Raw genomic sequence first — 25,868 nt, 5'->3', positions numbered from 1 at the left:
CCACTATGGAATTGAGCTCGCTACTCAGATCTCTTCTTTTGACAGCACACAACCTTACACACGTTAAGGGTCACGACAGCCCTGACAAACCGTTTTAATTGAAAAAACAAAACGCTGGGATAATTCATTCTGTAAATATTTAAGCCCCATGTAAGAAGGTTCAACATAATGTAAATAATATAAAAATAATGGAAGACACTGGCTTTATTGCGCAGCTAGTATTTAGAGTGAATGTGGCATGAGGATGGGCACAGGCGTCAGACTCAGGCGCGGCCTCATACCTGGCCTGGCCCTTGCCCTGTCACCTCTCCCTGCTTGGGCCAAGATGCTTGCCAGTGGAGCGCAGACGCTTCGCTTCTGGAACTGATACACTTATCTCTGTGCACTTAACCTTAGGAAATAATTTGATAGAAGAACTACATCCTGTGTGCTCAGAATTCATTGTATTGTCAGCTGGACTCCTGTTTGATGGCAGAGGCTGGTGCATTCACTCCCCGGTGGGACACGACTGGGTGGCATTCTGATGTAACTGTGGCTATGTCATGGGCATATTTTTGGTTTGTAATGTTCAGTGGAAATAAAACCAACGCAGGTGGTTCCCATTATGATAATATATGTGTAAAATATTTAAGCAGGATGGAAGGGTATACAAAATTATAGGTCGTTTATGTCTTAAAATTTATTTACTGTTACTTTTACAACTCAAAATTAAATACCAGTATGTGCATGGCATTCAGATCAGCGGGGACTGATGGTGATTCGAATCAGTGGTGACAAATGGTGAGATCGGGCATTGTGCTTGTCCTTATCTCACAACAGCTGTTTTTTTTTTTTTTTTTAAAGATGTATTTATTTATTCATACAGAACTGGGGTACAGGCCAGAGATGCAGGGGCGTGAAAGGATCACCAGAGACAGAGTGGGGAGCAGAACAGGCAGATCGACGAAGTACACTGCTGAGGGGGACAGCGGGCGGGTCAGGAGAGGTCTGCCCGCGCCATGTGGGTCAGCCCCGGGGCCGGGGATTGAACTCGCACTAAAGCAGCTGCGGCTTGCTTGCAGTGCTGTGCTTTAACCACAACAGCTGTTTTTTAATAATAATTATTTTTATCATGGTCATCATGGTTACACTAAAAAAAGTTAGTTTGCTGTGCTTATCTACTAAGAATAATCTGAATGGGGAAAAAATGGAGATGTTTTAATTTTTTATCAAATCCGAACACAAATGATAGCATCATTGTGTTTTTAGAATTATTGTTTTAGTCATTATTAGCATTGCAATTTGCTAAAAGACAGGTAATGATGATGTTATGTTAATAAGGATCATAAAAAATATTTGTAGCACTGCATGCAATAATTACTACATAACTATTTTACATGTAAGTAAATCAGTCATCCCACCTTTTCACATGAGTTTCAAATAAGTCAGAGACTGTGGAGTTTGCTTTCAAAGGAACAGTAACGGCGCCAAGGACTAGGACAAGACCAAGAGGCCAGCACGTGCGTCCGTGTGGCACAGAGCCCACGGTGAGACCACCCAGGGGCGCGCGGCCGGCCGGGCCGCCGAGCCTCCCCTTCGGGGCCCAGCCGGTGTGAAGGCCACCCCTCCCCGGAGGCCGCCCCTGGAGCCGGTTGCCCCCCAGAGGAAGACCTGCTGGGGTAGCAGCCATCTCCGTCCCCGCCCGGTCCACACTGCAGCCCAGTTGGCGTCTGGTCAGCTGGGCGAGGCAGAGGCGGGTGTTGTTGTCTATGTGGGAAGGCCATAAAAAGAAAAACCCTTGTTGGCCCAAACATTTAAACAAGAACTACACTAGGATCTTTTGTTCTCACACTGCCCTGCCGTGGTCAGAATTAATTTGGAGGTCCAGAAGAGGATTTTTTGTTTTTGTTTTTTAAAAGTCTGAGTTACTTAGAGAGACAAAACAAAAACACAGGCGTAAGCCAATCAGCTGGTATTGGAATACCCTCAGGTCATTCTCCAATTCTCCAGGACACTGTTTTCTCGGGGTGAGGTGAGGCTCCTGACTAGGTCTGTGCTGCTTCTAAGCTGCTTGTGAAAAGGCCTCCGCCCTTGACACAGGGCTTGAAGATTTGAAAAAGAAAAGGGAGGCTTCAGCGATGAGGGCTAGCTGTGGAGTATGCCTGGGCGTCTGAAAAACACTCCAGAGCGCTTCAGAGAACATAATTATTTTTTCTTCTCCCCCCTCTCAGGCTTAATAGGGAAATTTTTCTTTCTGCAAACAACTGAAAAACTCTCCTTGGAAACTACTTCTTTGGCCCTCATGGAGCCACTGGACCTTGGACCACGAGGCCCTTGATGGGACAAGCTCTCACCCCTGACCACCCAGAGGGCTTGTCACCATGGCCAGCAAGAGGAAGTCCACCACTCCTTGCATGATCCCGGTGAAGACCGTTGTGCTGCAGGAGGCCAGTGCCGAGAGCCAGCCTGCTGAGGCTTTGCCCGAAGGACCCCAGCAAGATCTGCCCCCAGACGCCCCTGCGGCCAGCAGCGAGGCAGCCCGGAGCTGTCGCAGCTCTGACGGCACAGGACTGGCCAACGGGCATCGGAGCACTTTGGCTGGCTACTCCTACTCCTGTAAATACTGTGACTTCAGGTCCCAGGACATGACTCCGTTTGTGGGACATATGAACTCAGAGCACACGGACTTTAATAAAGACCCAACTTTTGTATGCACTGAATGCAGTTTCCTGGCAAAAACCCCTGAGGGACTTTCTCTGCACAATGCCAAGAGTCACTCAGGGGAAGCCAGCTTTGTGTGGAGTGTAGCCAAGGTAGACAATCATGTAGTCGTGGAGCAGAGTGTCCCTGAGAGCACCGGCACTGCTGAGCAGCAGGCTGAGCCAGATGCCGAAGGGACTGATGGACAGGCCGAGATCATCATCACCAAAACCCCAATCATGAAGATAATGAAAGGCAAAGCTGAAGCCAAGAAAATCCATACGCTCAAGGAGAACGTCCCCAGTCAGCCAGCGGGGGAGGCCTTCCCAAACTCATCCGCCGCTGAAGCGGAGGTGAAAGAGGGGGGCCACTCCTTTGTCAATGGGGGGATCCCAGTCAGCCAGGCCCCTCCCAGCTCCGCAAAACCCCCCCATGCCTCCAATGGGCCTCTGATAGGAACAGTGCCAGTCTTGCCGGCTGGCATAGCGCAGTTCCTCCCCCTCCAGCAGCAGCCCCCCGTGCATGCCCAGCACACCCACCAGCCACTGCCCACCTCCAAGTCCCTGCCCAAGGTGATGATCCCCCTGAGCAGCATTCCCACGTACAATGCGGCCATGGACTCCAACAGCTTTCTGAAGAACTCTTTCCACAAGTTCCCCTACCCAACCAAAGCCGAGCTCTGTTACTTGACGGTAGTCACCAAGTATCCAGAAGAGCAGCTCAAGATCTGGTTCACAGCCCAGAGGCTGAAGCAGGGTATCAGCTGGTCCCCTGAGGAGATCGAGGATGCCCGGAAAAAGATGTTCAACACCGTCATTCAGTCTGTCCCTCAGCCCACAATCACCGTCCTGAATACTCCCCTGGTTGCCAGTGCTGGCAATGTCCAGCATCTCATCCAGGCTGCTTTGCCAGGCCATGTTGTAGGACAGCCAGAGGGCACGGCAGGGGGACTGCTGGTCACTCAGCCTCTCATGGCCAATGGGTTGCAGGCGCCAAGCGCATCTCTTCCCCTCACAGTTACATCTGCCCCCAAGCAGCCAGCTGTCGCACCCATTAACACTGTGTGCTCAAATGCCGCGTCAGCTGTGAAGGTGGTCAATGCGGCCCAGTCTCTCCTGACCGCCTGCCCCAGCATAACTTCCCAAGCCTTCCTGGATGCCAGCATCTATAAAAATAAGAAATCTCACGAGCAGCTGTCAGCCCTGAAAGGTAGCTTCTGTCGGAACCAGTTCCCGGGACAGAGTGAGGTCGAACACCTGACCAAAGTGACTGGCCTCAGCACCAGAGAGGTGCGGAAGTGGTTCAGCGACCGGCGATACCACTGCCGGAACCTGAAGGGCTCCAGAGCCATGCTGCCCGGAGAGCACGGCTCCCTCGTCATCGACGCCTTGCCGGAGGCGCCCTTCCCGCCGTCAGCCAAGGCTCCCGAGGTGACCTGCATCCCCGTGGCAGCCACCCTGGCCACCCACCCCTCCGCCAAACGACAGTCCTGGCACCAGACCCCCGACTTCGCGCCAACCAGATACAAGGAGCGAGCCCCTGAACAGCTCAGGGCCTTGGAGGACAGCTTCGCTCAAAACCCCCTTCCTCTTGACGAGGAGCTGGACCGTCTGCGGAGTGAGACTAAGATGACTCGAAGAGAGATTGACAGCTGGTTTTCGGAGAGGCGGAAGAGGGCGAGTACCGAGGAGACCCAGAAGACCGGCGAGAGTGCCTCTCAGGAGGAAGAGGAGGCCGCCGAGGGCGAGGGTGGAGACGAGAATCCGGCCAGTGGCCAGCGGGTCCCTGGTGAAAGCTGCTCCCCAGGAGCATCCGGCAGCCACAGCTTGGCAGAGCGCAAAGTCAGCCCCATCAAAATCAACCTCAAGAACCTGCGGGTCACCGAGGCCGAGGGCAGGGGCGAGCTGCTGGGGCTGGGCACCTGTGAGCCCGAAGAGGACGGGGCCGGCAGGTCGGCGGAGCAGCCCCCAGGCAGAGCCAGCCTCAGGAAGACTGCCCAGCAGCGGCACCTGCTGCGGCAGCTCTTCGTCCAGACGCAGTGGCCCAGCAACCAGGACTATGATGCCATCATGGCCCAGACAGGCCTGCCGCGGCCAGAGGTGGTGCGCTGGTTTGGGGACAGCAGGTACGCCCTGAAGAACGGCCAGCTCAAGTGGTACGAGGACTACAAGCGGGGCAGCTTCCCACCGGGGCTGCTGGCCACTGCCCCTGGCGGCCGGGAACTGCTGCAGGACTACTACGCGACGCACAAGACGCTGCCCGAGGGCGACCTGCAGGCGCCCTGCGACAGGACCCAGACGAGCTCCCAGCAGGGCAAGCAGCGGTGTGCCGAGAAAACGGGCGAGGAGACACGCGCCGTGGCAGACACGGGCAGTGAGGACCAGGGCCCCGGCGCTGGCGACCTGGCGGCAGTTCACAGAGCGGGGATGAGTGACACCTATTCCGAAGTGTCTGAGAACAGTGAGTCATGGGAGCCCGGAGCCCCTGAGGCCGCCTCAGAGCCCTTTGACACCCCGAGTCCCCAGGCTGGACTTGAGCTGGGTAAGGAGTTCACGGGAGCCACGTCTGGGTCTGGGAAGGGGCACCGAGGGGGGGCTGGACCCTGAGTTTACTGCTCAATTTAAGGCAGCCTGGTGGTAGCGGGATGAGTCTACCTGGCTGCCTCTGGGCACTTCACAGCAGAAGACACTGCAGCGCGACGTGATTAGGGCTGACAGTGTCGTTTCGTCCAGTAGACGTAGTGAAACCCCAAGGCTCTCCTTGCAGCTTTCGGCAAGGAGACTAGGTGAGAATGCCGTCTGGGTCAGGCAGCACAGCAGCTGCTGGTTGTGACAGCAGCAGGACTTTGGAGACATGAGCTCAGGTTGGTGAACCCGAGGGAAGCGCCCTCAGTCGGCCCCACACCGGAAGTGCTTTGGTTTAACGACAGAAACCCGCTTTGCACTTTCATAGTTCCTCCTAATGCAGGAGAAATAGAAAATCACCTTCCCTCCTAGCTGTATGTAGAATCGAAAACCCAAGTTTTGTCCCTCAGTTTCCCTGGTGCATTATATTGTAAGAAAAATTAGTGATCGTTTCATTGAAGACACAACTTTGAAGCCACAAGTAAGTTCTATTTCTGGGTATTGATCCCTGAGTTTCCAGCCTCCCTCCCTCCCACCCTTAGGTATTCATCTCCTCAGAGAGTCCTCACCCCGGGATGGTCAGGAGTGACAAGTTTCATAAGAGGCTGTGGAGACGGAAGAAGTCTGGAGTCTCAGATTCTCTGATGTGCGGACCCTTAGAAAGTGGTCCTGGGACCCGGTATTTCCAGACTTGACTTTGTGTTCCCCCAGGTCCCCAGGAGCCAGTGAGGGCCCTCCAAGAGCAGGCGAGGCTGCACAGGGCTGCTTGTGAGGACGCGTGGGCACCTTGTCCAGCACAGGGCCTCTTGCAGTGTGCCCACCTCTGGCTGTGGCTGTGCCCACATACCAGCATGGAGTACTGGGACTAGAACGAATTGATTTCTCTTGGTTTTTAGACCAGATTATTTCTTAAAATAATTTCACTAAACTGTACTCTGATAGCATAGGCTATTCAGCCATTTGATGACGAGAAGCTGGCAAAGCAGCTCCATGGGAGGAGATACTAGAGAGCGGTGTTTAAAGAAATGAAAACCTTTGGTTACCTTGGGTACTTCTTCCCACTGAATTCAAGCGTGTTCACCTATTTTCCGTGTATAAGTAGAAAATTAGTTTCGAACAGAACTTTCCTTCCACCCTGTGGCTGCTTCTAGTTCGTGGACTTTTGATGAGTCTCTTGCCATTTGTTTCATAGGAAGGTCACTGGAGGGTCAGAGTTTGGGGGACGCATTGAGAAAGACGAGACTGGAGAAGAGCGAGCCAGTTAGCTCAGCGCTCTTGTCCTCAGATGAACAGTGCTGAGGTCTGGCTGAGAGCTGGGCTGGCAGGGCGGGGAATGATGGGGCTGAGGAGCAGGACGTAGTCCAGCAGGACCTGACGGCTGCAAGCTCTGTTCCCCACACAGCAGCTCCGTGACCTGGGATGAGTCAGTTAACTCCAGCTCCTCTCCTCAAGTTTAATAGGTTTGGGGAGAATTAGCTGTGTCTCAGATGCCGCCAGCAGCTCTTCGCATGGAAGAGTCGTTATGATCTAGTATTTAGTGGATGACAGTGGGGACGTGGTTATGACTCCACAGTTGTGGCTCGGCTGGCACATGCGGCAGCTCCCTGAGCTCGGCAGTGGCGCTTGGAGAGTCTCGGGCCTGCCAGTCAGCACCTAGGCTGCGACCTACAGAACCTCTTCCACGTTCCCCCAGGCGGAGCGAGGGCGGGGCAGGCGGGGTCCTGCTCGTGGAACTAAGAGGTCCCCGCAGCCAGTGGCAGCGCCACTCAGGGACGGCCGGGACCAGGTTGCTCTGCGGGCAGTGTGAGTGGCAACGGAACTGGACGTGACAGACGCGTTTTCTCCTCAGAAACAGACTGAATTTGAGCCGGTCGCTGTGAAGGCCTGGGCAGTCCAAGATGCCACCTGCCGCGTGGAAGGGGCCAGCCCAACTCTGCCGCCGCCTGCCGCGCCTGTGCGGCCACCGGTCACGCGCGAGAGCCTCCGGGGCCCAGACAGCCCAGAGCCGCTGCCACCTACGGCCTGTGCCCACCCAGCAAGCTGGGAGGGCAGAGATCTCTTCAGTTCTTCCTCCCACAACGTAGGACCTTTCCTTTGCCTTCCAGTGGATAACAGTAGTTCAGATTTCATATTCATAGACGCAGAATCAAGTTTTTAACATAGAAACCCGCCTATACACATTTAATAAAGCATCAGATTACAAACACTTTTATTACATAGAAACTGGCTAGGAAGCAGTGCATTGTCCTTTCCATCATCTCTGGGAATGCCCTGTGTCTGTTCTCTGGAGATGGCCGGGCCGCACGGGCCCGCACTTTGCGCCATCTGGCAGGAGGTGCCGAGCCCTCAGCTGTGTCTGGGAGCCCCGTGCACCCCTCTTTCGTCCCCCAAAGAGAGCATCGCCTTGGCAGAGGCTGCTGCCATGTCGTATCCAGCAAAGCCGCGCCAGGCTTGCTCTGCCTTCCGCGGCACTCGGTGCAGAACCCAGGAGGCACAGAGCAGGCTGGCCAGGTCGCTGGCGATCGCTACTCTCCTCTCGTCGTTGAAGCAATTCTGCTTTTCCATACGCGTTTGAACCATGACCTTTCAGTTATCAGGTGAACTAAGGAAGCACTTGCTGTTAAGTCTAATGTACCCACCTATGTATCTGCCCTTTTTTTTTTTTTTTTTAAATATGGACACGTATAGACTGAGAAAAGTTGAAAAACAACCGTGGTGGGGGCTGAGGTAAAGTGTGATAGCCTGGAACGTTGGCTGCAGTGTCCTGAGCCCTTTCTCCAGCCACTGCGAAGCTGCCACGTTTGGGCACACGCTTGCCCAGTAGTGAGAACGTGGGACTCTGGGTTTTTTGGAATCATCAAAGCTGTGGTCTGTGGCATGAAGGGTGCAGGTGGGAGTCCTTCACAGAAGGAACGCCAGAGGCTCTTGGCCCCACTCCCGGGCCTGCCGCCCCAGAGGTGCTGGACATCACTCACTAGGCAGGCGTCTGTGAGAATGATTTCAAAGCGTACGTTTATAGCCCCATATTAGAAGCAAAACCTCTGTCCTAAACCTTGTATCCACGTTGTTGAGAAAATCACAGGAAGAGGTGCCTTTGAAGCATTGGCGAGGTGGCCCACCAAGCTGTCCTAAACTTAACGGGAGACGCCCCCAGCTCCCGGCGGGGACTGCTCTGAGGGCCGCAGGCAGAGTGGGCAGGCCCGGGCGGAGCCCCGCCACTTTGCTCACAGAGGCTGCTTCCAGAGCCCGAGAGCTCACGGTCACGCTGCGGCCTGGGTGGGGGCTGGGGGGCGGGAGGCATCCGTGAGGGGTTAGGCACTGCCCTTCTTCCCCGTCCCACCCAGGGAACTGGACCTGGCAGGCACCTGGCCGGCCTGGCTCTGATGACGAAGAACGGTGGTAGCACCTACTGCCCGGAAGAAAATTTTTTTTGGAAACTAAAAGCCTTTGAGCCACTGTTCTTCTAAAGTGTCTCCTCCTACCCTCCCTGTCCCGGCAGGGACCACCTCTTTATCTGTCTCAAACAGGTGACTTGTGAGTACTCGGCACGTTTTGCAGCCTGTTTTTGTATCCTTTTCATTTTGGGTGTGATATTATTCAGTGCCAAAGGCCACTTCAGGAATTACCAAGAGTGGCGAGTGACCGCCTTCCTTCAGAGAACAGACACCTGGAATTTCCCCTTTAATGTTTATGCACATGCAGATTAATTTATATAGACACATATTCAGTACAAATACTCATTTGATACTTTACTCATGAAATGCACAGTGGACATGCGCACTTGAGGAACTGAGGGGCACGTGGGTACTGGGGGGTGCCATAGCCCCGGGCACAGCTGGGGCACCCAGCACAAGGCCATCGCTCAGTGTCTGACGCCACCCCGCCAGCGTAACCCCAGAGCCTCTCGTGCGCTGGTCGAAGAGGTGTGTCTTTGGGGGAAGATTTTCTTGGTGGCTTTATTTGTATTCACATTTCATTTACAACCCAAACAGCAAAACAGAAAAAAAAAAAAAAATTACGTGGTGGACAAGTTCATTCAGGACACAACCGCCTGATCTCGGCACCAGCTCATCTTTGAGGTGGCCGAGCCGCAGAGCTGCCCACCGGCCGGGGCCGTGCCACGAGTGGCAGGATGCCCAGGTAAGGAGCCTCGCACACCGGACAGACCCTCCCTCCTGTGCACTTGGACCGTGGAGAAGAAGTGGGGTTTGGGCCTCATGCTGCAAAGAATAAGTGATCAAAAGTGAGGGCGAGAGGTGTTTCTGTTGAATGCCCAAAGGGACGTGGCGGCAGGCACCGGGGCTGGGTGCAAAGCCGTCAACACAGTCGCCACCACGGAAGCCGCTCACCAGCCTGGAAATCAGGGCCGCGCCCCCGTGCAGGCGTGTGGGCTGGTGGCGGCAGACCCCTGTAGTTTCACACGCCGCTGCGGGGTGAAGGCAGTCGGGGCTGCAGAGCTGAGAGGCGGGGTGGGGTTAGTCCCTCCTGAAGAAAAAGCCTGTTTTATAAGGTGACTAACCTCTCCCCTCTTTTCTGTACGCACTTGGGTTCATCAGTTAGTAAAATATTTGTGTTTCTTGTTGCTATGTCTTGTACATGTTTGGCTCATTTTTTACATGAGGTTGTAGATCTGATTTTAATAAGTGAAGTCGTATCACCATTCTGATGGGGGAACCTGGATTTAGGGAAGGTGTATTCTGCCCGTGTGGTGGTCATTCTTGGCTAGTAAGGAGCCTTTTGATGTGGTGGAGGGTTCGTGTGTTGAGGCGTCTCGGGCTCTTGACAGAACACCCTAGTCGGGCGGCTTGTGGCGCTTTGGGGGTCAGTCGTGATTGTGTGATGGGAGCTCCTTCCCTCGGTCGGGTGACCAGTGGCGGTTCAAGGGGATGGACCAGAGCACCTTGACCCGGGCCCCCCAGCCTGCTCTCCGGAAGCAGGAGGGGCACCGGCGGTGTGGTGGCCTCGCAGACCTCCATGCAGAGGTTGCAGCTGGCCTGCGCGATGTCCCACCAGCAGCGTGTTCTCCAGGCCGGCGTGCGGCTTTTGTGGGCTTTTCCCCGCACTCAGTGAGGTGTTCAGTGACCAGCCCCTGAGCCGGGACACCCTTCTGCACGCGTCTTCTCCCACAGCTCCCTGCTCAAGCTGCCTGGTCCTGCACCCCCGCTACCTTGGCTTCTTCTTCTTGGGCCAAAGTCCTGGGCTTGAGGGTAAAGGCACCTTGCTGGAGAGAAAAGCCAGCCAAGAAGCAAAGCCTCAAGAGCAAAGCTGGAGTTTGGGCTTCGAAACTCCTTGCTGAGCATTCACCTGGGGCAGTTCATCTGTTTGACTCACCTTTTGCAGGTGTACTTTTGTGTTAAGTTTTCATGTTTGCCATCGACTTGTTACGGCGCAGCTGTTGGCTAGAGAATAGCCTCTAGACACGTGATGTCTGCACAGCAGCTCTCTGCCAGAGCCAGCTGCTGCTGGGGGAGGAGCTGACAGGACTCTGTTGTCTCATTCCAGACTGGAGCTCTCTCCAAGGGTCCCTGGAGTCACTTCCTTTCTCCCCACCTTCCGGCCAGACCCTAGAGAGCATCTGCCTCCAGAAAAGCTCCAGCCCCTGAGAAAGCCGCCCCACCAGAGCTGGGCTTCATGAAGTTGAGGTCCCCGCAAGGCTGTTCGGGCCCGCCCTTAACGGCCCTGTGCTGCACACCCTGGTGGAGAGGCGGCCGTGAGTGACCTCTCAGCAAAGTAATGGACTTTGAATTTGGCCAAGTGACTGGATGAAGAGGTGATCACGGGTGCTTGCTCCACTGGCCAGCTCTAAGTCCCAGATGGAACCAGCAGGCCCCGGCCCAAATTGGTTTCTGCTGGAGTCCGTCTTCCCAGTGCTGGGAAGGGAGTGGCCGGGGGTGGGGCGGGGCCAGTGTTAGCCGGACTCTGAGTTGGCCCAGCATCAGAGCTGAAAGCACACGGAGCCATGGGTCCCGGGGCAGCCGGGGAGAGCCCCATCTGCCCACAAACCGGGTCTCTCATTTGAGTGAGGCCCTGGTCCTGCCTCAGCCTGGAGACGGGGCAGCGTGGATCCCGCAGGAACCAGCCATCCTAGCTGCCCTTCAGTCCAGAGCAAGGGCAGAGACCCGAAGTCGCGGATGCACATGGCAGGCCCGACGCCCACACTGACGGGGCGGGGCAAAACACGCCTCCTTGACTGCTGGTAACCCAGGCTTCACGTGCGGGGCCGCGGGGCTTCGCTGCTTTGTCTCCAGCCCTGAGGCTTCCGTGGTGCCTCCGAGCCTGGCCTGTGCCGCTGTCCGCACGGAGGGGTGGGGCGGCCAGCGCAGAGGGCAGCCTGGTGGGGCCCGTGGCCTCCGCTGCTGGCGGCTGAGTCTTCCCTGCGGTGCACCCGGGGTCGGGGCAGGGGGCAGCCGGGACGCCCGAGGGGCCCGAGTGGCCACCTGCCATCAGCGCCCCTGCTCGAGACGGCCCCCGCTGCGTGCAATGTGCAGGCTGCCGTGGGCATCCTGGGCGGCTCTCGGCTGATGCGGTGCAACTCCTGCTCTGTCGCCCAAGTGGGTGATTCAGAAGTGCGAGTCTTGGCAGTAAAGGCTACTCAGCCTCAGAGTACAGGAGGTCAGGGGTGCTTGATCGGTCTTCAGAAACATTGCACTTGAATGGGAAGAGCCACACGGCCTCCGGCCGCTGGTCCTTGTCTGGACGGTGGTCTCTCTCTCGCCATTTGTTCGAAAAGTGGGTGTCAGGGTGCCGGGGGACTGAAGCTGAGGGAGCACACACGCCACCCTCAGCAGGGCCTGGCCGGGAGTCAGGCCTCTGGCGCCAGGGGAGATGGGCCGCCCTGCACAGCAGAGTCCCCGGCGCCTCTGGGCAGCGACTCTCGAGCTGTGTCAGGGTCAGGGCCAGGCGGTGCGGTAATTGTTATTAAAAACAGAAAAAACACCAGCCTCCCCTCACCCCTGCCGGCCATTGTTCATTGAGTCAACTGAGCGCAGCCTTTGTGCCAGTGGGGCAGGTTGCCAAAGGCCTGCAGGACGCCTTCCTGACGTGATCCTGACCCCTGGTTTCCACCACCCGCTCACACGCTGGTCTCCAGCACAGGCTGTTTCCGAGGGCCCAGGGGGCGGCCGAGGGGGGCGGTGGGGAGGAACTGGTAGCGGTTTGCTTTTGGTGCACTTCCAGAGAGGACGGGAAAGTGATCATCTTGGTGCTAAGAGGCAGGTGCCCTCTTGTCTGTCCAGAGGCAAAGTATTAGTTCCCAGCCTGTGCAAGGGGCACTTTGGCCTCTCAGCCTGGGTGACAAATCCTTTGCCTGGGAAAAGGTGTTTAACAGAAAGATGGGACTCACCTTTGGAGCGGGGCTCCCTAGGCAGGGGAGCGTGCTGCTCTCTGGGGCCGAGTCCCCAGTCCTCACAAGGTCCCCTGTGGGGATGCTGCTATTTCTAAGATGCAAATTGCACATTTCTTAGATTTTTTTTATCTGTGGATGTGGATGAGGGAGGGGGGCAGGGACAAACTGCTTGTACTATTTGGAATGGGCGGAAATGGTACTTCCAATCTTTCGATTGTTCTTAAATAAAAATGTGTAATAACTGCATTTCACATTTGCTGGCTTTATTCCGTGGGGGAGACCGAAAAGAAACTAAAAGTACATCTGCTGGTTTATCCTATAGGCCAGACAGACCTTAAGCTCGGATTAGGGGCCCGTCTCCTTGGGCCCACTAAGCAAAGCTCCACCTCCCTCATCTCCCACGCTGCTGGGCCCAGTGTAGCGGCCTTTATGTGAAAAGAGTGATGTCTTGGAAATTATGCTGCAGGGACAAAGTCGGACTGGGCCAAACTCGGAGGCATCAAGCATCTGGTGAGGACACCGGAAGCTAGACCAAGCTGGTATGGAACCGGAAGCCAACTGGGAGCATTTGGAAAATACTGTGCCAGGCACCCAAGTACCTGGGATTTTTCAGAAGCACCCCAGGAGTGCCGTGTAAGCCCGGGGGTGCTGGGTAGGGGGTGGTACTGGCCCATCTAGAGAGACATGGCCCACAGCAGGGCATCAGCCACCCACCCACCCTAGGCCAGATAACTGATTCCCAAGCCAGCCCCTCACACCTTCCACAAACCTTACTGGGCTGCAAGGCAGCAAGCACCAGGTTTGTCTAGAGCAATCTGAATTGAAACTGAGCCATGAATTTGCCTGACTGAGGTTGACACGTTTTCTACTAGGAAGGAGGATCCGAGAGACAGGCATGCCTCAGACGACAATGCTGCTTTAGGGAGACAGCTGTACCAACTTGGGGGAGTTTCCAGAAGAACACAGTACACAGAGGTATGTACTGATTACGTGACCGATAGCCAGGATGTCATGGGAAGACCCAGCTCCAAACGGAAGCTCTTCCTCACTGACGGAGAAGCGCACTCTCCTGAATACAAGAACCTGAAGTGGGAAAACATCAAGGTCCAGGTAAATTCCCACCTAACACCTCTCCCGCAGTTGAGACACCCTCCTGGGAAGCAAGCCACGGGGCCACAAGCATGCACGTGTTGGCACCTTATGCCTGTCGGTGGAAGACAGCAAGCATTTTAAACTGTGACCCTAGGTCTCCAAGTGGCTGGTGATGAAGGGCCCACAGTGCATCAGGTCTGGCCCAAGTCTGAATCTAGGAAAAGGACGCGCTAAAGCTACTTCTCCAAAGCCACCTAGGCTTGTCTTAAACCAGAGCTGGTCTCTGCAAAACCACCACCGCGCTGGGTGGACCCTGCACCTTCTGCCAGGGTGTACCAGTGACTGTCGCTGCCTGCTGATCCCAGGTCCCACTTAGCAGCATCCTCTCAGGCTCCTCGGGCCGGCTTTTTACGCTTGATCCCCACACCCCCCCCCCCAAGCAGGTACCCATTCCCTCCATCCTCCATGAGGTGGTGGTTCTCACCCTCCCTCGCACAGTACTGAGAAAGAGGCACAGGAAGGGAAGCAGCTTCCAGCCATCTTCTGAGCACAAGAGATTTTGGATGCAAGATAGAGGTAACTGAAGTGTGAACCAACAATTCACGCTTGATGCGACATTGATTTGAGAAATTCCATGGAGGTGGGGGGGGGGGCGCGGTTGCGGGGGTCACAAGCAAAGCTGGCTGGCCCGAAACCTGGGCTTGTTTTCAGGCGGCTGCCCGTCACCAGCCCGACAGCAGAGGGGCTGGGAAGGAAAGGGTGGCCTCACAGCTGCCTGACCTCGAGGTTAGCAGACACTCAGCTTGCTTCTACTGTAGAGTAGCCACTGGGCACCTGGCCTTCGTTCTAAGCAACGGCCTCCTGAGCCCCGAGAAGAGCACACAAATTCAAGGAAAAAGGACATGAGGATGATTTATTTGGCAGTCAGATCTTCAGAGGGCAGCAGAACTAGCAAATGGCCAACCCTGAGCCCAAACCCGGGCGGGAGTTCACGTGTGCTGAACGTGGGCAGGCTACGCTGTGGAGGCCTCTGCCCTCAGCGGTGGGGGTTGCCCCCAAACCCCCACTGTGGCCTTCCCGGGAGCGAGGCAGAGTGTGGCGGCTTCATCCAGCACCTGCCTGCTCCGCCCCTCCCCCCGGGCAGGCAGCTCCTCGGCCCCTTTATCCTCAGGGAAAGCATGTTGAGCTGCCTTAGAAGAACTGTCCAGAATAGGCTTCGCTGTTTCCCGTCTCCCCACCCCTACCCCACTCCTGACAGCGCCGTGACATCCCAAACTGAACCTGTCCCAACACGGCAGGCAGCCTGTCTGCTGCTCTCGTCTCAAGGCTCTGCTCCAGGTCCCCTTCGAGGGTAAGTAAGGAGCGGGAGTGAATAACTTAAGTTACAATACCATTGAGAAGAAAAGTAACACTGCTGTTTTGCCATGATCCCGTGATCGCTCGGGGTGGGGGGCACGCCCCGCCCCCAGCCGTGGGCAACATGCCCTTGTGCTGTGTCCTCCTCCCGGGGCAGGTAGAGGCCTTAAGCTCCTCTGGCCTGGCCCCAGGGCCAGACCTGGGGGCTTCTACACTCCCCGCTGTGCCTGGCTGTGGTTTTAAAGCTACAGGACAATGTAAACTTTGTTTCCCCGGCCCCGAGAGGCTGCCGCTGCTCCCTCCACTCAGGAACACCAGTGGCTCCTCAGGGCTTCTTGCACCTCCAGCAGAGGCAGCCTCGCTCCAAGGGGTTTTGGCCATGGTCCCGGCCCCCCGGGACGGAAGGTCCAGCTCCAGCAGTCAGGCCAGATGTGTGTGCTTAGTGCGAGACACGGTACGGTTTTTGCCTTCACCCAGAGTTGGGCGTGGAGGCCCAAAACAGTAATACATCTCGTTCATGGCTTGGTTCTCATCTAGCGTTCGCTGCTGGAGTCAGGCTCCTGGCGGCGAGACAGGAGGCCGCGGGCAGGCCGCCGGCGCGGGAGCCCGGCCGCGGCGTTCCGGGAGGCGCGCAGCACCGCTGCTCTCGGCAGGCCGGCGCCACTAGAGGCGGCTGTCTCCACTGACCCGAGTCCGTCGTGGGGCCCTGGAGGAAAGGAGAGAGGGTGCTGACCGCAGCAGGGCCTTGCAGCCAGTGGGCGGCCCGAGCCGCGGCCGCCCGGTCCCCCCCCCCCCGCAGCTGCAGAGCACGTGCCCAAGCTCCAGCTCCTCACCTTCGTTCCCGACCGTCAAAATGGTCTGTGAGATGCTCCTGCGAGATGTGAAAGTCCTCGAAAGGCTGCTGGTAGCGGGCTTCAAAGGAGCCTTCCCGGGCCCGGCCATGGAACAGCTGAGCCGAGGCCTCGGCGCCCCGCTCCCGCAGGGACAGGGACGCGCCAAAGGGGCTGAGGTCGCTGTTCTCCTGCCGCGCCAAGGCGAGTGCGGAGCCGTCAGCACCGCCCTGGCGGTGGGGAGGCCCTGGCCGGCCCCCTCCCCCACCAGTTACCTTGGCAGGGAAGATCTCGATCTTGACCAGCAGGGAGGCCAACTCCAGGTCCTCGCTGTAGTTGTTCTTCAGAGGCACCGCTCTGTATCCTGGGAGGAGGAAGGCCTGGCCCTCAGTCCAGAAGGGAGCCAAGCCAGGAACCCCTGCCCCCCAGGCCCGGTCATGGGGGGGGGGGCTCCATTTTCAAGAAGGGGCCCACCTGTCTTCAGGCCTTTCAGTGGGAAGGTAGCCTGTGCCAGGAAGTTCTGGTCACTGAACATGTCTTCCTCATACACCACAAAGCGCAGGAAGGCGAACTCAGGGTTACTGATCTGGAAGTGGAAGGCCTTGGCCTGCCACAGAGGATTCAGTCCGTTGTCCACTGTAAAAACAAGCGCCAGAGACCTCAAGCTCCCACCAGACCGGATGAGGTCACTGTGAAGAGGGGCTCTCAAGACCTCACTGGAGATGGTGAGGGGGGACGGACTCACCCACAGTCTCTGTCTTCTGCTTCGTGCTGTCATACTCAGCTCCAGCCACCTCAATCTCCACAAAAGGACACACGATTCCTCGGCCATTCTTGGGCAGATGCCGCGCTCCCAGCACCTGTGAGGTGGACAAAGATGGGCCCTGGGCTGTCCTTCCTGCTGCACCGTGGAGGCGGTGCGCCCTCTGCTGGGCCCCCAAGGACACAGCCAGGGTTCTAAGTGCAGCTGTTAGATTTAGACACCAATCTCCGTATTACACGGAGTTTTGCAGCTTGCTTCATATTGTTTTAACAGACTGCTAGCGAGGGGGCAGGTGGGTCTCACGCAAGCCCACTCTGTAAGTGCTTCACAGGTCCCTGGCTGCTCACCACTGGCACTAGCTCCCTGCTCTTCTCCCAGGCAGGGGCTGCCCACAGCTTGGCCCTACTGGACAGCCGGACTCCTTCATGCCAAAGCCCAGCCACATTTGGTCCAGCCGCTTGGCCTGTGCCACTTGGGAGTTCAGTGTCACCCACGATGGAGGTCTCAGTAAGACCGAACACCCACCCCCCCGCCAGGAAGCCCAGAGGAGCACCACCCACCTCGATGCAGATGGCACTGGGCTCCAGCCCACGGAGGCTGCTCTTGTCGAAGGGGTCGAAGGCCTCCTCACGCATGGTGCTGGGCTGCAGCACATAGCCACAGTGGCCGCCGGCCATGAAGAGGGCCTGGTTCATCTGCATAGGCTTGTCTGGAAGGACCAGACGACAGACTCCAGCCCATCTGCCCCTCAGCGAGCTGCCTCACCCCCTTCCAAAGGGCGCGCCTCACCTGGGGTCTGGAAGTTGAGTGCCACGAGCTGACTGCCACAGATCCACATGGGCAGGGGGTCATAATTGGAGGAGTCCAGCCGCTGGCCCTTGGGGTAGATGCGGGAGAGCTGCAGTCGGTTGTACTGCAGGAACTTCTTGCCTTTGGCCTTGTTCACATACTTCTCGGCCTTGGTTTCCGGGAAGGACGACATGTCCCGGTAGCAGGCTCGTTCCGTGCCAATCTCTGGGCCAAACCGGGAGAACACTCAGACTCACCCCCAGAGTACTGGCGACTGGGCCTAGTAACCCTGGGATAAAGGGACTCAACTCCTCTCGCCGCCGCACCCCCTGGCCTCACGTAGGGCCCCCGCGGGCCCGCCCTTACTCTCTTCGTCGAAGGGCACAGGCCGGCAGTAGACGACAAGCTCGGACAGCTCCAGCGCGATCTTCTTCCTGCGCTCCATCATCTTCCCCTCCGTGAGCTGGCGGCACAGACAAGACTGGGTAGCCCCTGGCCAGAGCACATCCACCATGCGGGTGCTCTGGGCCCCAGGTTCTGCTGGAAAAGGAGCACGAGCCTTCTTTTCTCAGGCCCCTGCCCTGGTCTTCTGTGGTCTCAGCACCACCCTGCCCAGAAGCCTCACCGCCTCCCCTCCCCTCAGTCCCACACCGCCACCTGCTCGCCAAGCCTCAGTTCAGAAGGCCCACCCCTGGAGGCCGGCTTTCTCCCCGCGCTCTGGTACGCACTTTCCTCCCTTTACCGCCTAACCCAAGGCCACATCCCTGGCAAATCCTCCTCTGCTGCTCCGCGTGGCCTGCCGCTGCCCTCCCCAGGTAGCCCCTCCCTCTCTCGATGGCCAGGAGGAAAGAGCGTCCTCGAGAGGAACGCCCTGCAGCTGACTGCGTCCTGCACGCTCAGGGGCCACAGGCGCCGTCCTCCCGCCAGCTGCTGGAGTCGGCTCCAGCCCCAGCAAGCATGCCCGCACCACTGGGTGCTTCCCACTGCCCTTGGCCCTGGCTGCGACAGTGACCCCAAGCTTGGTGGTGTCACGTGCTGCTACCGAGTCCAGTGTCTTTACCTCTGCTCCCCGTCCCAGCTGCTCCTACCTCACCATACAGCTCATCCGGCCAAAGCTGGCCACGTGGCCGGCCCGGCCCGCACAGCTCGGCATACACAGGCACACGCATCACCGTCGGCCCGTCACCCCTGATCCCTGCCTATCAGCGGGAGCTGGAGGCGTGACCCCCGGACAGGCTGGCCCACCCCAGCACGTCCCCAGGTCCGGCCGGTCCTCACCCTGGCATCCGCAGTCTGGGCCACTTCTCGGATCTTTTTCACCCAGTCCTGCAGCTCCTCCTGTGAGTCGGCAGCGACATCCAGGGACCAGCGTGCCACCGACGCCATGCTGATGGAGAAGACGAAGAGCCGGCTGTTCTTGCCCTCGGGACGGATGGCTGCGAGAGGGAAGACATTTCTGGGTCCCCTGCTCTGCGATGCAGGCTCTAGCTCACATGACCCTCTCATCACCACCCCCCCCATACCCGTAAGGGAGATGGTGCTGCTGGGCCGGGCCCACCTTCCAGCTGAGGACAGCCAGACTCAGCCAGGCGGGGAGCAGTGGGGCAGCTGCCCCACCGCTCACACTCTGTGCCCCAACCCACTAGGACGCTGATGTCAGCAAGCATCATCCACGATGCCAGGCCTGGGAAGCAGCAAGAGGTCAAAGTTGGGGGTAAGGAGGGAGCCGAGCCTGAGATGTCCAAGAACAGGGAAAGACTCAGAGTGAGGGTGGCACTTGGGGCTTCCTCAAGGGAACCTGGAGGCTACCAGAGGCCCTGACCCTGAGGAACGCTGGGTGAGCGAGGGGGCGGGGCTCACCAATCTGGCAAGCCGGAACGTCCAGGACTCCCCGCAGCAAGTCCCCCAGGGGGCTGTTCTCATCCAAGTGCTGTGGGAGACAAAGCCGGGGGCTGCTCAGAGCGGCCCGTGCGTGCCGGGCGCGAGGGAGAAACCGCCGTACGTGTCCGTGCGGCTCAACCAACGGCACACGTCCACTGGAGCCCGTGGACACGGCGGGCACAGGACAGGCGCAGACAGGAGGAGAACCAGGGCGAGAACCCCACCAGCCCACGGGGCCCCGGCTTACCTCCCTCTCGGGCTCCAGGGCTGCCGGGCTGACCATCTCTTCCACATAGTTGGACGGGAACCACAGCTGCTTCTTCCCACCATAGTCCCCCCGCCACCTGTGGGAGCCACAGTACTTGCTGACCCCGAGCACCCCCAGGTTTCCGAGGAAGGTGCCCTTAGTCAGGGGCTCCGCGCCAGGCCACGGCGGGGACTGCCGGTCACACGTGGGCCCACACCCTCTGGGGCTGGCCCTGCCCACTAACCACAGGCTCTCCGGGACCGGCCTACCAGCCTCCCTCTTGCTTCTCCACGTTCTGGATGATGGCGCTCTTGGTGAAGGTCAGCTCGTCCTCTCTCTGGGCCTTGTAGTCGAAGAGGGCTTTGACCGCACACTGCCAGGGCAAGAAGACCGGTTACCGCAGACAATGTCTCCCAGACACTCCTGACCGGGGCCTCGGGGTGGCCACATGTGCTGGGAGCTGGTGCAGGTGCTACTGCCAGCAAGAGCCCCTGGGACAGGCCTCAGCCACGGCCCCAGGATAGACAGGACCAGGGTCAGAGACTGTCTCTGCCTCGAAAGCCGTCACCCTGGGCCACAGGGAGAATCTGTCCACTGAGGATCAGAACTGGAGAGGCCTAGGAATGTCTGCTGGTGTCCCGAGTGCCTCCTGGGGACCGAGAAGCCTGTGGGTATGGCAGGGCCCCATCACCCCTTTTCTGGACAGTGGACGAGGACACTGGACTGCTGGGCACACAACCCCACACTCCTTTCCCCTTAAGCTCTCTATGCGGCAAGGGAGTAAGTGCCCAAGAACACACTTTTCTGATCAGTGTGTGGCTGTGCCCTGCTTTAGCCCAAGGAGATGAGGGTTTACCCAGGGGAGCGACGTGGAAGGTCAGTGCGATGCCTGGGATGGAGGCTGTGGTCTCACACTAACCATACAGCTGTCACATTTCACTTGGGCCTCAGAAACCACAAATACCGCAGTCAGGCAAACCCCAAGCAGCGGGGCACCCCCAGCTTCCTGTACCTTGAAAGTTGGCATGGGGTTTGCCTCCACATAGAAACCAGGATTGCGTCCCTCGTACAGGGCCCCGTAGTCTGGCTCCTGGAAAGGGGAAAGGAGACGTGCTCTCACCCGGAGAGGAAGTGTTGTCACGCTGTGCACCACACAGGCTTCCTCAGCAGGCCACTGCGTCTGGCCCCTTCATCCACGGCCTCAAGGGATGGCCTCAGGGACCTGTCCTCTCTGAGGTCCACCCCGTGATTCTAAAATTCCTGTCCCTGAGTTATCAGAGGCTGGTTCATCCAGGTGGGGTCCCTCGTCCCACAGCATGTCCAGTGCTGAGCCTCAACCAGATCCCGCCCCCCGTGTCCCCCTTTCCAAGTCGTGACCCCAGTGCAGGGCTCGAGCCCCCCCTCCTCTCTAGTCTCCCCCGCTTGGGCTCGGCTCCCCAAGCCAAGCTTGGCTGGATCAGGCTCCAGCCTACCCGCCCTGACGTGAGCCCCAGGGTGTGCTCACCCACCACCTCAGCGCGGGGCCCTCTCCCCCCATGCGCTGCACCTGTCCTTGCAGACAGGGCTGTTCTATCGGGGTACCTTCGTGGCACCCCCACCGTGCCTCCCTGCTGGCCTAAGTGCCCACCAGAACTGTATACCCAGGTCCCTCTCTAGGGGCCGCGCTTCTCTACTGCCTCCCCGGCCTGCCAATGCCCGCCGACCATGATGCACTTACAGCGGTGCCAATCTTCTCCAGCGCCTCCTCATTGATGGGGTAGCGCAGCTTCATCTTGCGGTACAGGGGGTGCTTCTCGTAGTAGCTGATGAGGTCGACCAGGCTATCAAATTCCGAGTTGCCCAGCATCACTGTCTGGCCTTCCTGCTGGACACGGCAATGCTTGATCTTGCCCTCAGCCCTTGACAAAGACAGAAGTCACACAGGGCAGAGCCCAGAGAGAGGCAGAGCCCGCACGCCCGCCCTCAACAGCACCTCAGGGCCACACCCCTCACCGGAAGGAGATGGCATACGAGTTGGGGTCACTCCGCTTGCGCACCAGGAAGGCCCCATCGCGAGGGACGCGCATCAGCATGTGCTCAGCCTGCGTTCGGGTCAGGCTCGCATGGTACCACCTAGGGACAGCCCCGGGTCAGGCCCCTCGCGCCCGGCCCACGCCCGCCCCGCCCCTGGCCCGCGCCCTCACTCTTTGCTCTCGTGGGCATTGGTCTGTGGCACGGGCTCTGAGAGGCGCATCTCAAACTCGTTGCAGCGCAGGGGCACCTGCTGGTAGTGCGTGATGAGGTCATAGAGCGAGTCAAAGACAAGGTTGTCTGTCAAGAAGAACTTGGGGGTTCCTGCATCCTGTCGGGAGTGGATCCGGCAGTGCTGGACTTTTCCGTTCCTCCTAGGAGCGAAGGGGGACAGTGGGGAGCAGGCCCGATCCCTGAGCTACCAGCTCCACCCCAAAGGAGGCACCAACTCTCCAAGTGGGAGGGAGCCCACTGGGGCGCCCGGGCCGGCCCTGCGGGAAGGCCGCAGGGTGCCGAGCCGAGCGCGAGGCGTGTGCCCGTGCGTGTGGGACGCGGGTGGTGTGCACGCCGGGGCAGCAGACAGCGCAGGCCGAGGCTGGGCTGCGTTACCAGAAGGAGAGGGTGTAGTCGCCCACGAAGGTCTCGCTCTCGCGCACGAGGAAGGAGCCGTCGGGGGCCCCCGTCTCGATGCAGTACTCGGTGAGCAGGCGCTCGGCGATGTGCCGCCCGTCCCGCCCGGCCCCCAGCTTCCCATGGAACCACTTCTCGTTGGAGTGCAGCTCTGTGCTGCCACTGGCCTGCGAGGGGAAGGGCGACAGCAAAGATGCCCGGCGACCGCGACCCCAGTCCGGCCCCAGTGTCGGGCTGGCCTCTCACCTCTTTGGGTTCCTCCTCGTCCTCATTGCCCTGGTCACTGCTGGTCTCCTCAGAGTAGTAGATTTTGCTGCTGGTCAGAACGAAGTAGTGGGGATACCACTCCTGGAAGAGACCAAAGGCAGGCTTTGTGGCCCACGGCCCGCAGCACCCGGTCCGGCCCTACCTGGCCCTGCCCTCACGTGGTTGACGGGGTCCTCTAGGTAAAGGATGCCGTTCTTGATGGAGTTGCTGATGTCATTCTCAGAGTACATCACGGACGTAGGCACCTCCTCGTAGGCACTGCCCTCTGCCAGCTTCTTGTGCTGTGGGAGAGCGGCAAGGACATGGCCCAGCCGGCCCAGCCCCCAGGCTCTGACCTCTTCACCAGCCCTAGAGTGAGAGCTGGAGCCGTGGTGGGAGAGGTGCTGGGAAGGGATCCCCAAGGCCTCCACCCCACCTTGATCAGGATCTTCCTCTTGAGCTGGTTAGGTGAGGGAAGCCCGTCAGCCGCGATGTCCACAGGCTTGGTGAGGAGCGTGTCCCCGAGCACCTTCTTGAAGTACTGGGCCATGTTCCTCTGCTGGGCAATGCTGCAGTGGTCCTCGATGGACAGGATGACTGGGTACCTGCAGGTAGGAGCCACTGCAGTGACACAGACCCTGCACTTTTGCAGGGTCACGGCCTATTCCAAACAGCTCTGCCAAGAGTGAGGTGTTAGGATCGAGGGCCTGTCTACATGGGTGCCCATGCAAAAAGAGGTCAGTCCTGGGTCCTGGGAGGATGCAGTGACAATAAGGGCCGAGTCTGCTGCAGATGGACACCACCACAGTTGGTCCAATTATGATGGTGCCCTAGCCAGAGGGCAGGAGAGGGAAAGGGCCACGGGCACCCGCATCCCTTCAGGGAGGTGGGAAGAGCCTAGTGACCACAGAAAAGGAGTGAAGAGAACAGCAGCAGGGGCAGGCAAGGCTGGCAATTCTTTGGGCGGCAAAGGGAAAAGAGCTGGTGGAACTATGGCCTGAAGTGTCTGTGAGGGGTGGGGAGAGCCCACCCATGGGGCCACGAAGGTGTTCATGAAGACGGTGGGCAACTCGGGGAGCCAGGACTCAGGCAGCAGGAGAGGAGGAGAGGCCAAGAGGAGGCTGAAAGTGAAAAGGCAGGGACCTGCGGTCCTGGGACGGGGGGCTCGAGTCAGGCCTACTCACTCTGAAGCCACGAAGGCATGCTCCTTGATGGTGTGCAGCACGTCTGAGAATTTGATCTTGGTGGTGAGGGTGTGGCCATGGTAAATGACTGGCATCCCATCGGGGCCATCCCAGCAGTCCACTGGGGAGCAACAGGACCGCGGTCAAGCAAGAAGGCTGCCCCTCCCCCCCAGCCCTGGACCCCACGCACACTCAATGCAGCGACAGCCCATGCGCAGGCAGCGAGCATAAGCCTCCAGGGAAGACTCGCTGGAGAACTGGTCCCCGGTCAGGTACCTGGAGAGGGAGAGGGGAGCGGTCAGGCACACCCCTCCCGCCAAGGCCAGGCCGGGTGGGGACGAGGGGCCACTTACGTGTTGTGGGAGGAGGAGATCCAGTAGTGGGACAGGGGGTTGTCCATGGTCCCGGGGCACACTGCATCCAACTGCGAATTCCACACGCTGTTCTCTTTAGAGAACAGGAAGGTGACAAACTATCCAGGAACAAATGAAGAAGGGGAGAGGTGAGCTCCAGGGGCAGGGGCAGAGGGAAGACGGGTCTGTGGTCTCAGTCGGAGCAGGCAAAGTTGACAGGATAACAATGGAGGGCCACTCGGTTCCAGGGCACAGGGTGGGGGGAGGGAGCGTGGGTTTTGCTCAGTCCCAGTCAGCCACTTTCTCTGACAGAAGGGGAAGAGGCAGGGCTCACCTCATCCAGGGAGAAGTAGGGTTCTTCGATCTCTCGCAAGGGGTCTCGCAAGAAGCTGAGCATGAACTCCTGTACCTGGAGTTGGTCAACAGCCCACAGCTCCTAGCAGGAGGCGGGATGGCGGCGGCATGTGAGACGCGCCAGCAACAAGTCCAGCCCCCCCATCGGGCAATCTGTCCTGGCTCCCACCCAGCCTTACCCCCTGGTACTCGAGGAGAAACTGCTGGAACTCAGGAAGGGACACTCGACAAAGCTCAGGTCGCTCCCCTGCCCTGCAGGAGAGAAGGGAAACACCCGGTGTGGTCTGCGGACAACATGGGGGCTCGGAAGGCACAGCCCGGGTCCCCACTAGCACACCGGCCCAGAACGGTCCAGCTGCACTGGGAATCACCCAGGGGAAGAGACAACGGGAGCCCCTCAAGGAAAACCCCACCTCCCACTTCAAACCAAACCTCAGGATACTGGCTTCCAAGAAGGGGAGGTCCATCTGCGGGAGACAGAATCCGGTCAGAGCGAAAGCCCCAAGGAGAGGCCATGTGGGAAGGGGGCTCTCAGGAAGAAGCTGGGGCGACAGGTGGGGTAAGGCCTCAAAAAGAGAAGAGCTGGAAAGATGGCACCCAAAAGCCCCCAAGCGGCAGCAAGACCGAGGCAAGCAGGGCTAGGGCCGGGTGGGAGAGCAGGGCAAGGGCGCGGGAGGGCAGTGGCTCATGCACCGTCTTCTGGGCGCTGTACATGAGGGTTCGGTACAGCTGGGCAAACTGCCCGTAGGTGATGTCACTGCTACGCTGCTCCAGGTCCTGCATGGTGGAGGGCAGAAGGCTGGTCAGCCCACTGGCCAGGGGCTCCTGGCCTCCCCTACCCAGCCTGCACACGGCCCCTACCGTCAGCCGCTCTCGGAGGAAGCGCATGTTGGGGACCCGGTAGTTGACCTGGGACAGCATGTTCTTCAGGTCCTTCGCTGAGATTCTGAGGAAACAGGGATATCCCAGTGGCTTTGCCCAATCTCTCATGACCTTTGCCCTGTGTCTGGTGAGGTCAGCACAAAACTACTCTAGGAGCTGGCGTTCTAGAATGAGGTTGGACCCCACGGGGCCAAGGAGGTTCCCCCCACTCCCACCCCCCTTCCCTGAGCCACCTCACATCTGAGCAGAGTAACACCCACAGTTCTGGCAAGGAAGGAGGAGCCAGGCTCAGTGAAATGGGTCAGGCCGGGGTGGGGAAGAAAACCAACCTCCACGCCTTCCCTTCCCACCAGCACAAGGTAAACCTGGGACTGTGGTCCCTCAGCTCCCTGAGGTGGTTGTTGGGGCCCCTAGGATCAACTTGTCGTTTGCTCCTGTTGGGTGCACTGTATACTCCCAGTGAGAGACAGCTCGGCAGTGCTCCTACACTTGCTGTCCCTGGTAAGCAGGGAGTTGGGTCAATAGCACCAGGCACTGTGTGGAGGTGACAGGTCATTCTCTGTATACTAACACTGCTGGCGGCTAGGTGTTCTCCAAGGATCT

The 25,868-nt window shown here is 58.7% G+C and overlaps 2 protein-coding genes across 3 annotated transcripts in view; one reads left to right on the top strand and one right to left on the bottom strand.

Annotated features, from left to right (window-relative positions):
• The first annotated feature begins 2,218 nt into the window (after nucleotides 1–2,218).
• ZHX3 (zinc fingers and homeoboxes 3) lies at nucleotides 2,219–7,257 on the top strand. Its single transcript, XM_004687012.2, has 2 exons — nucleotides 2,219–5,220; nucleotides 7,153–7,257. Exons 1-2 carry the CDS (start codon nucleotides 2,361–2,363, stop codon nucleotides 7,161–7,163), a joined length of 2,871 nt encoding a protein of 956 aa, XP_004687069.2. The 5' UTR covers nucleotides 2,219–2,360; the 3' UTR covers nucleotides 7,164–7,257.
• Nucleotides 7,258–14,634: 7,377 nt separating this feature from the next.
• PLCG1 (phospholipase C, gamma 1) overlaps nucleotides 14,635–25,868 on the bottom strand; it is a 33,582-nt gene continuing 22,348 nt past the window's right edge. Inside the window, exons 5-32 of one of the 2 annotated variants that reach the window (XM_004687386.2) lie at nucleotides 25,245–25,329; nucleotides 25,077–25,160; nucleotides 24,816–24,850; nucleotides 24,563–24,635; nucleotides 24,364–24,465; nucleotides 24,030–24,148; nucleotides 23,867–23,952; nucleotides 23,677–23,797; nucleotides 22,929–23,097; nucleotides 22,672–22,794; nucleotides 22,493–22,594; nucleotides 22,226–22,413; nucleotides 21,790–21,990; nucleotides 21,599–21,718; nucleotides 21,324–21,504; nucleotides 20,619–20,696; nucleotides 19,876–19,979; nucleotides 19,607–19,703; nucleotides 19,339–19,408; nucleotides 18,757–18,914; nucleotides 17,845–17,941; nucleotides 17,479–17,703; nucleotides 17,250–17,398; nucleotides 16,672–16,786; nucleotides 16,401–16,562; nucleotides 16,202–16,290; nucleotides 15,930–16,117; nucleotides 14,635–15,802 (exon numbers count right to left, since the gene is read on the bottom strand). In XM_004687386.2, coding sequence (XP_004687443.1) covers nucleotides 15,760–15,802; nucleotides 15,930–16,117; nucleotides 16,202–16,290; nucleotides 16,401–16,562; nucleotides 16,672–16,786; nucleotides 17,250–17,398; nucleotides 17,479–17,703; nucleotides 17,845–17,941; nucleotides 18,757–18,914; nucleotides 19,339–19,408; nucleotides 19,607–19,703; nucleotides 19,876–19,979; nucleotides 20,619–20,696; nucleotides 21,324–21,504; nucleotides 21,599–21,718; nucleotides 21,790–21,990; nucleotides 22,226–22,413; nucleotides 22,493–22,594; nucleotides 22,672–22,794; nucleotides 22,929–23,097; nucleotides 23,677–23,797; nucleotides 23,867–23,952; nucleotides 24,030–24,148; nucleotides 24,364–24,465; nucleotides 24,563–24,635; nucleotides 24,816–24,850; nucleotides 25,077–25,160; nucleotides 25,245–25,329 — 3,364 coding nt within the window. In that variant the 3' untranslated portion in view covers nucleotides 14,635–15,759. Of the gene's footprint in view, nucleotides 15,803–15,929; nucleotides 16,118–16,201; nucleotides 16,291–16,400; nucleotides 16,563–16,671; nucleotides 16,787–17,249; nucleotides 17,399–17,478; nucleotides 17,704–17,844; nucleotides 17,942–18,756; nucleotides 18,915–19,338; nucleotides 19,409–19,606; nucleotides 19,704–19,875; nucleotides 19,980–20,618; nucleotides 20,697–21,323; nucleotides 21,505–21,598; nucleotides 21,719–21,789; nucleotides 21,991–22,225; nucleotides 22,414–22,492; nucleotides 22,595–22,671; nucleotides 22,795–22,928; nucleotides 23,098–23,676; nucleotides 23,798–23,866; nucleotides 23,953–24,029; nucleotides 24,149–24,363; nucleotides 24,466–24,562; nucleotides 24,851–25,076; nucleotides 25,161–25,244; nucleotides 25,330–25,868 lie in introns of both variants that reach the window. The other variant, XM_012728282.1, reaches the window with a different exon arrangement.

Source organism: Condylura cristata, unplaced genomic scaffold (genome assembly GCF_000260355.1).
Source record: "Condylura cristata isolate star-nosed mole 26May11 unplaced genomic scaffold, ConCri1.0 scaffold00022, whole genome shotgun sequence".
NCBI lineage: Eukaryota > Metazoa > Chordata > Mammalia > Eulipotyphla > Talpidae > Condylura > Condylura cristata.
Note: the sequence above shows the minus strand (reverse complement) of the source record. Positions and strands in the feature narration are given on the sequence as shown.

What these genes read in the sequence shown, in the direction of transcription:
- ZHX3 (XM_004687012.2), top strand. Translation starts at nt 2,361, where the DNA reads ATGGCCAGCAAGAGGAAGTCCACCACTCCTTGCATGATCCCGGTGAAG.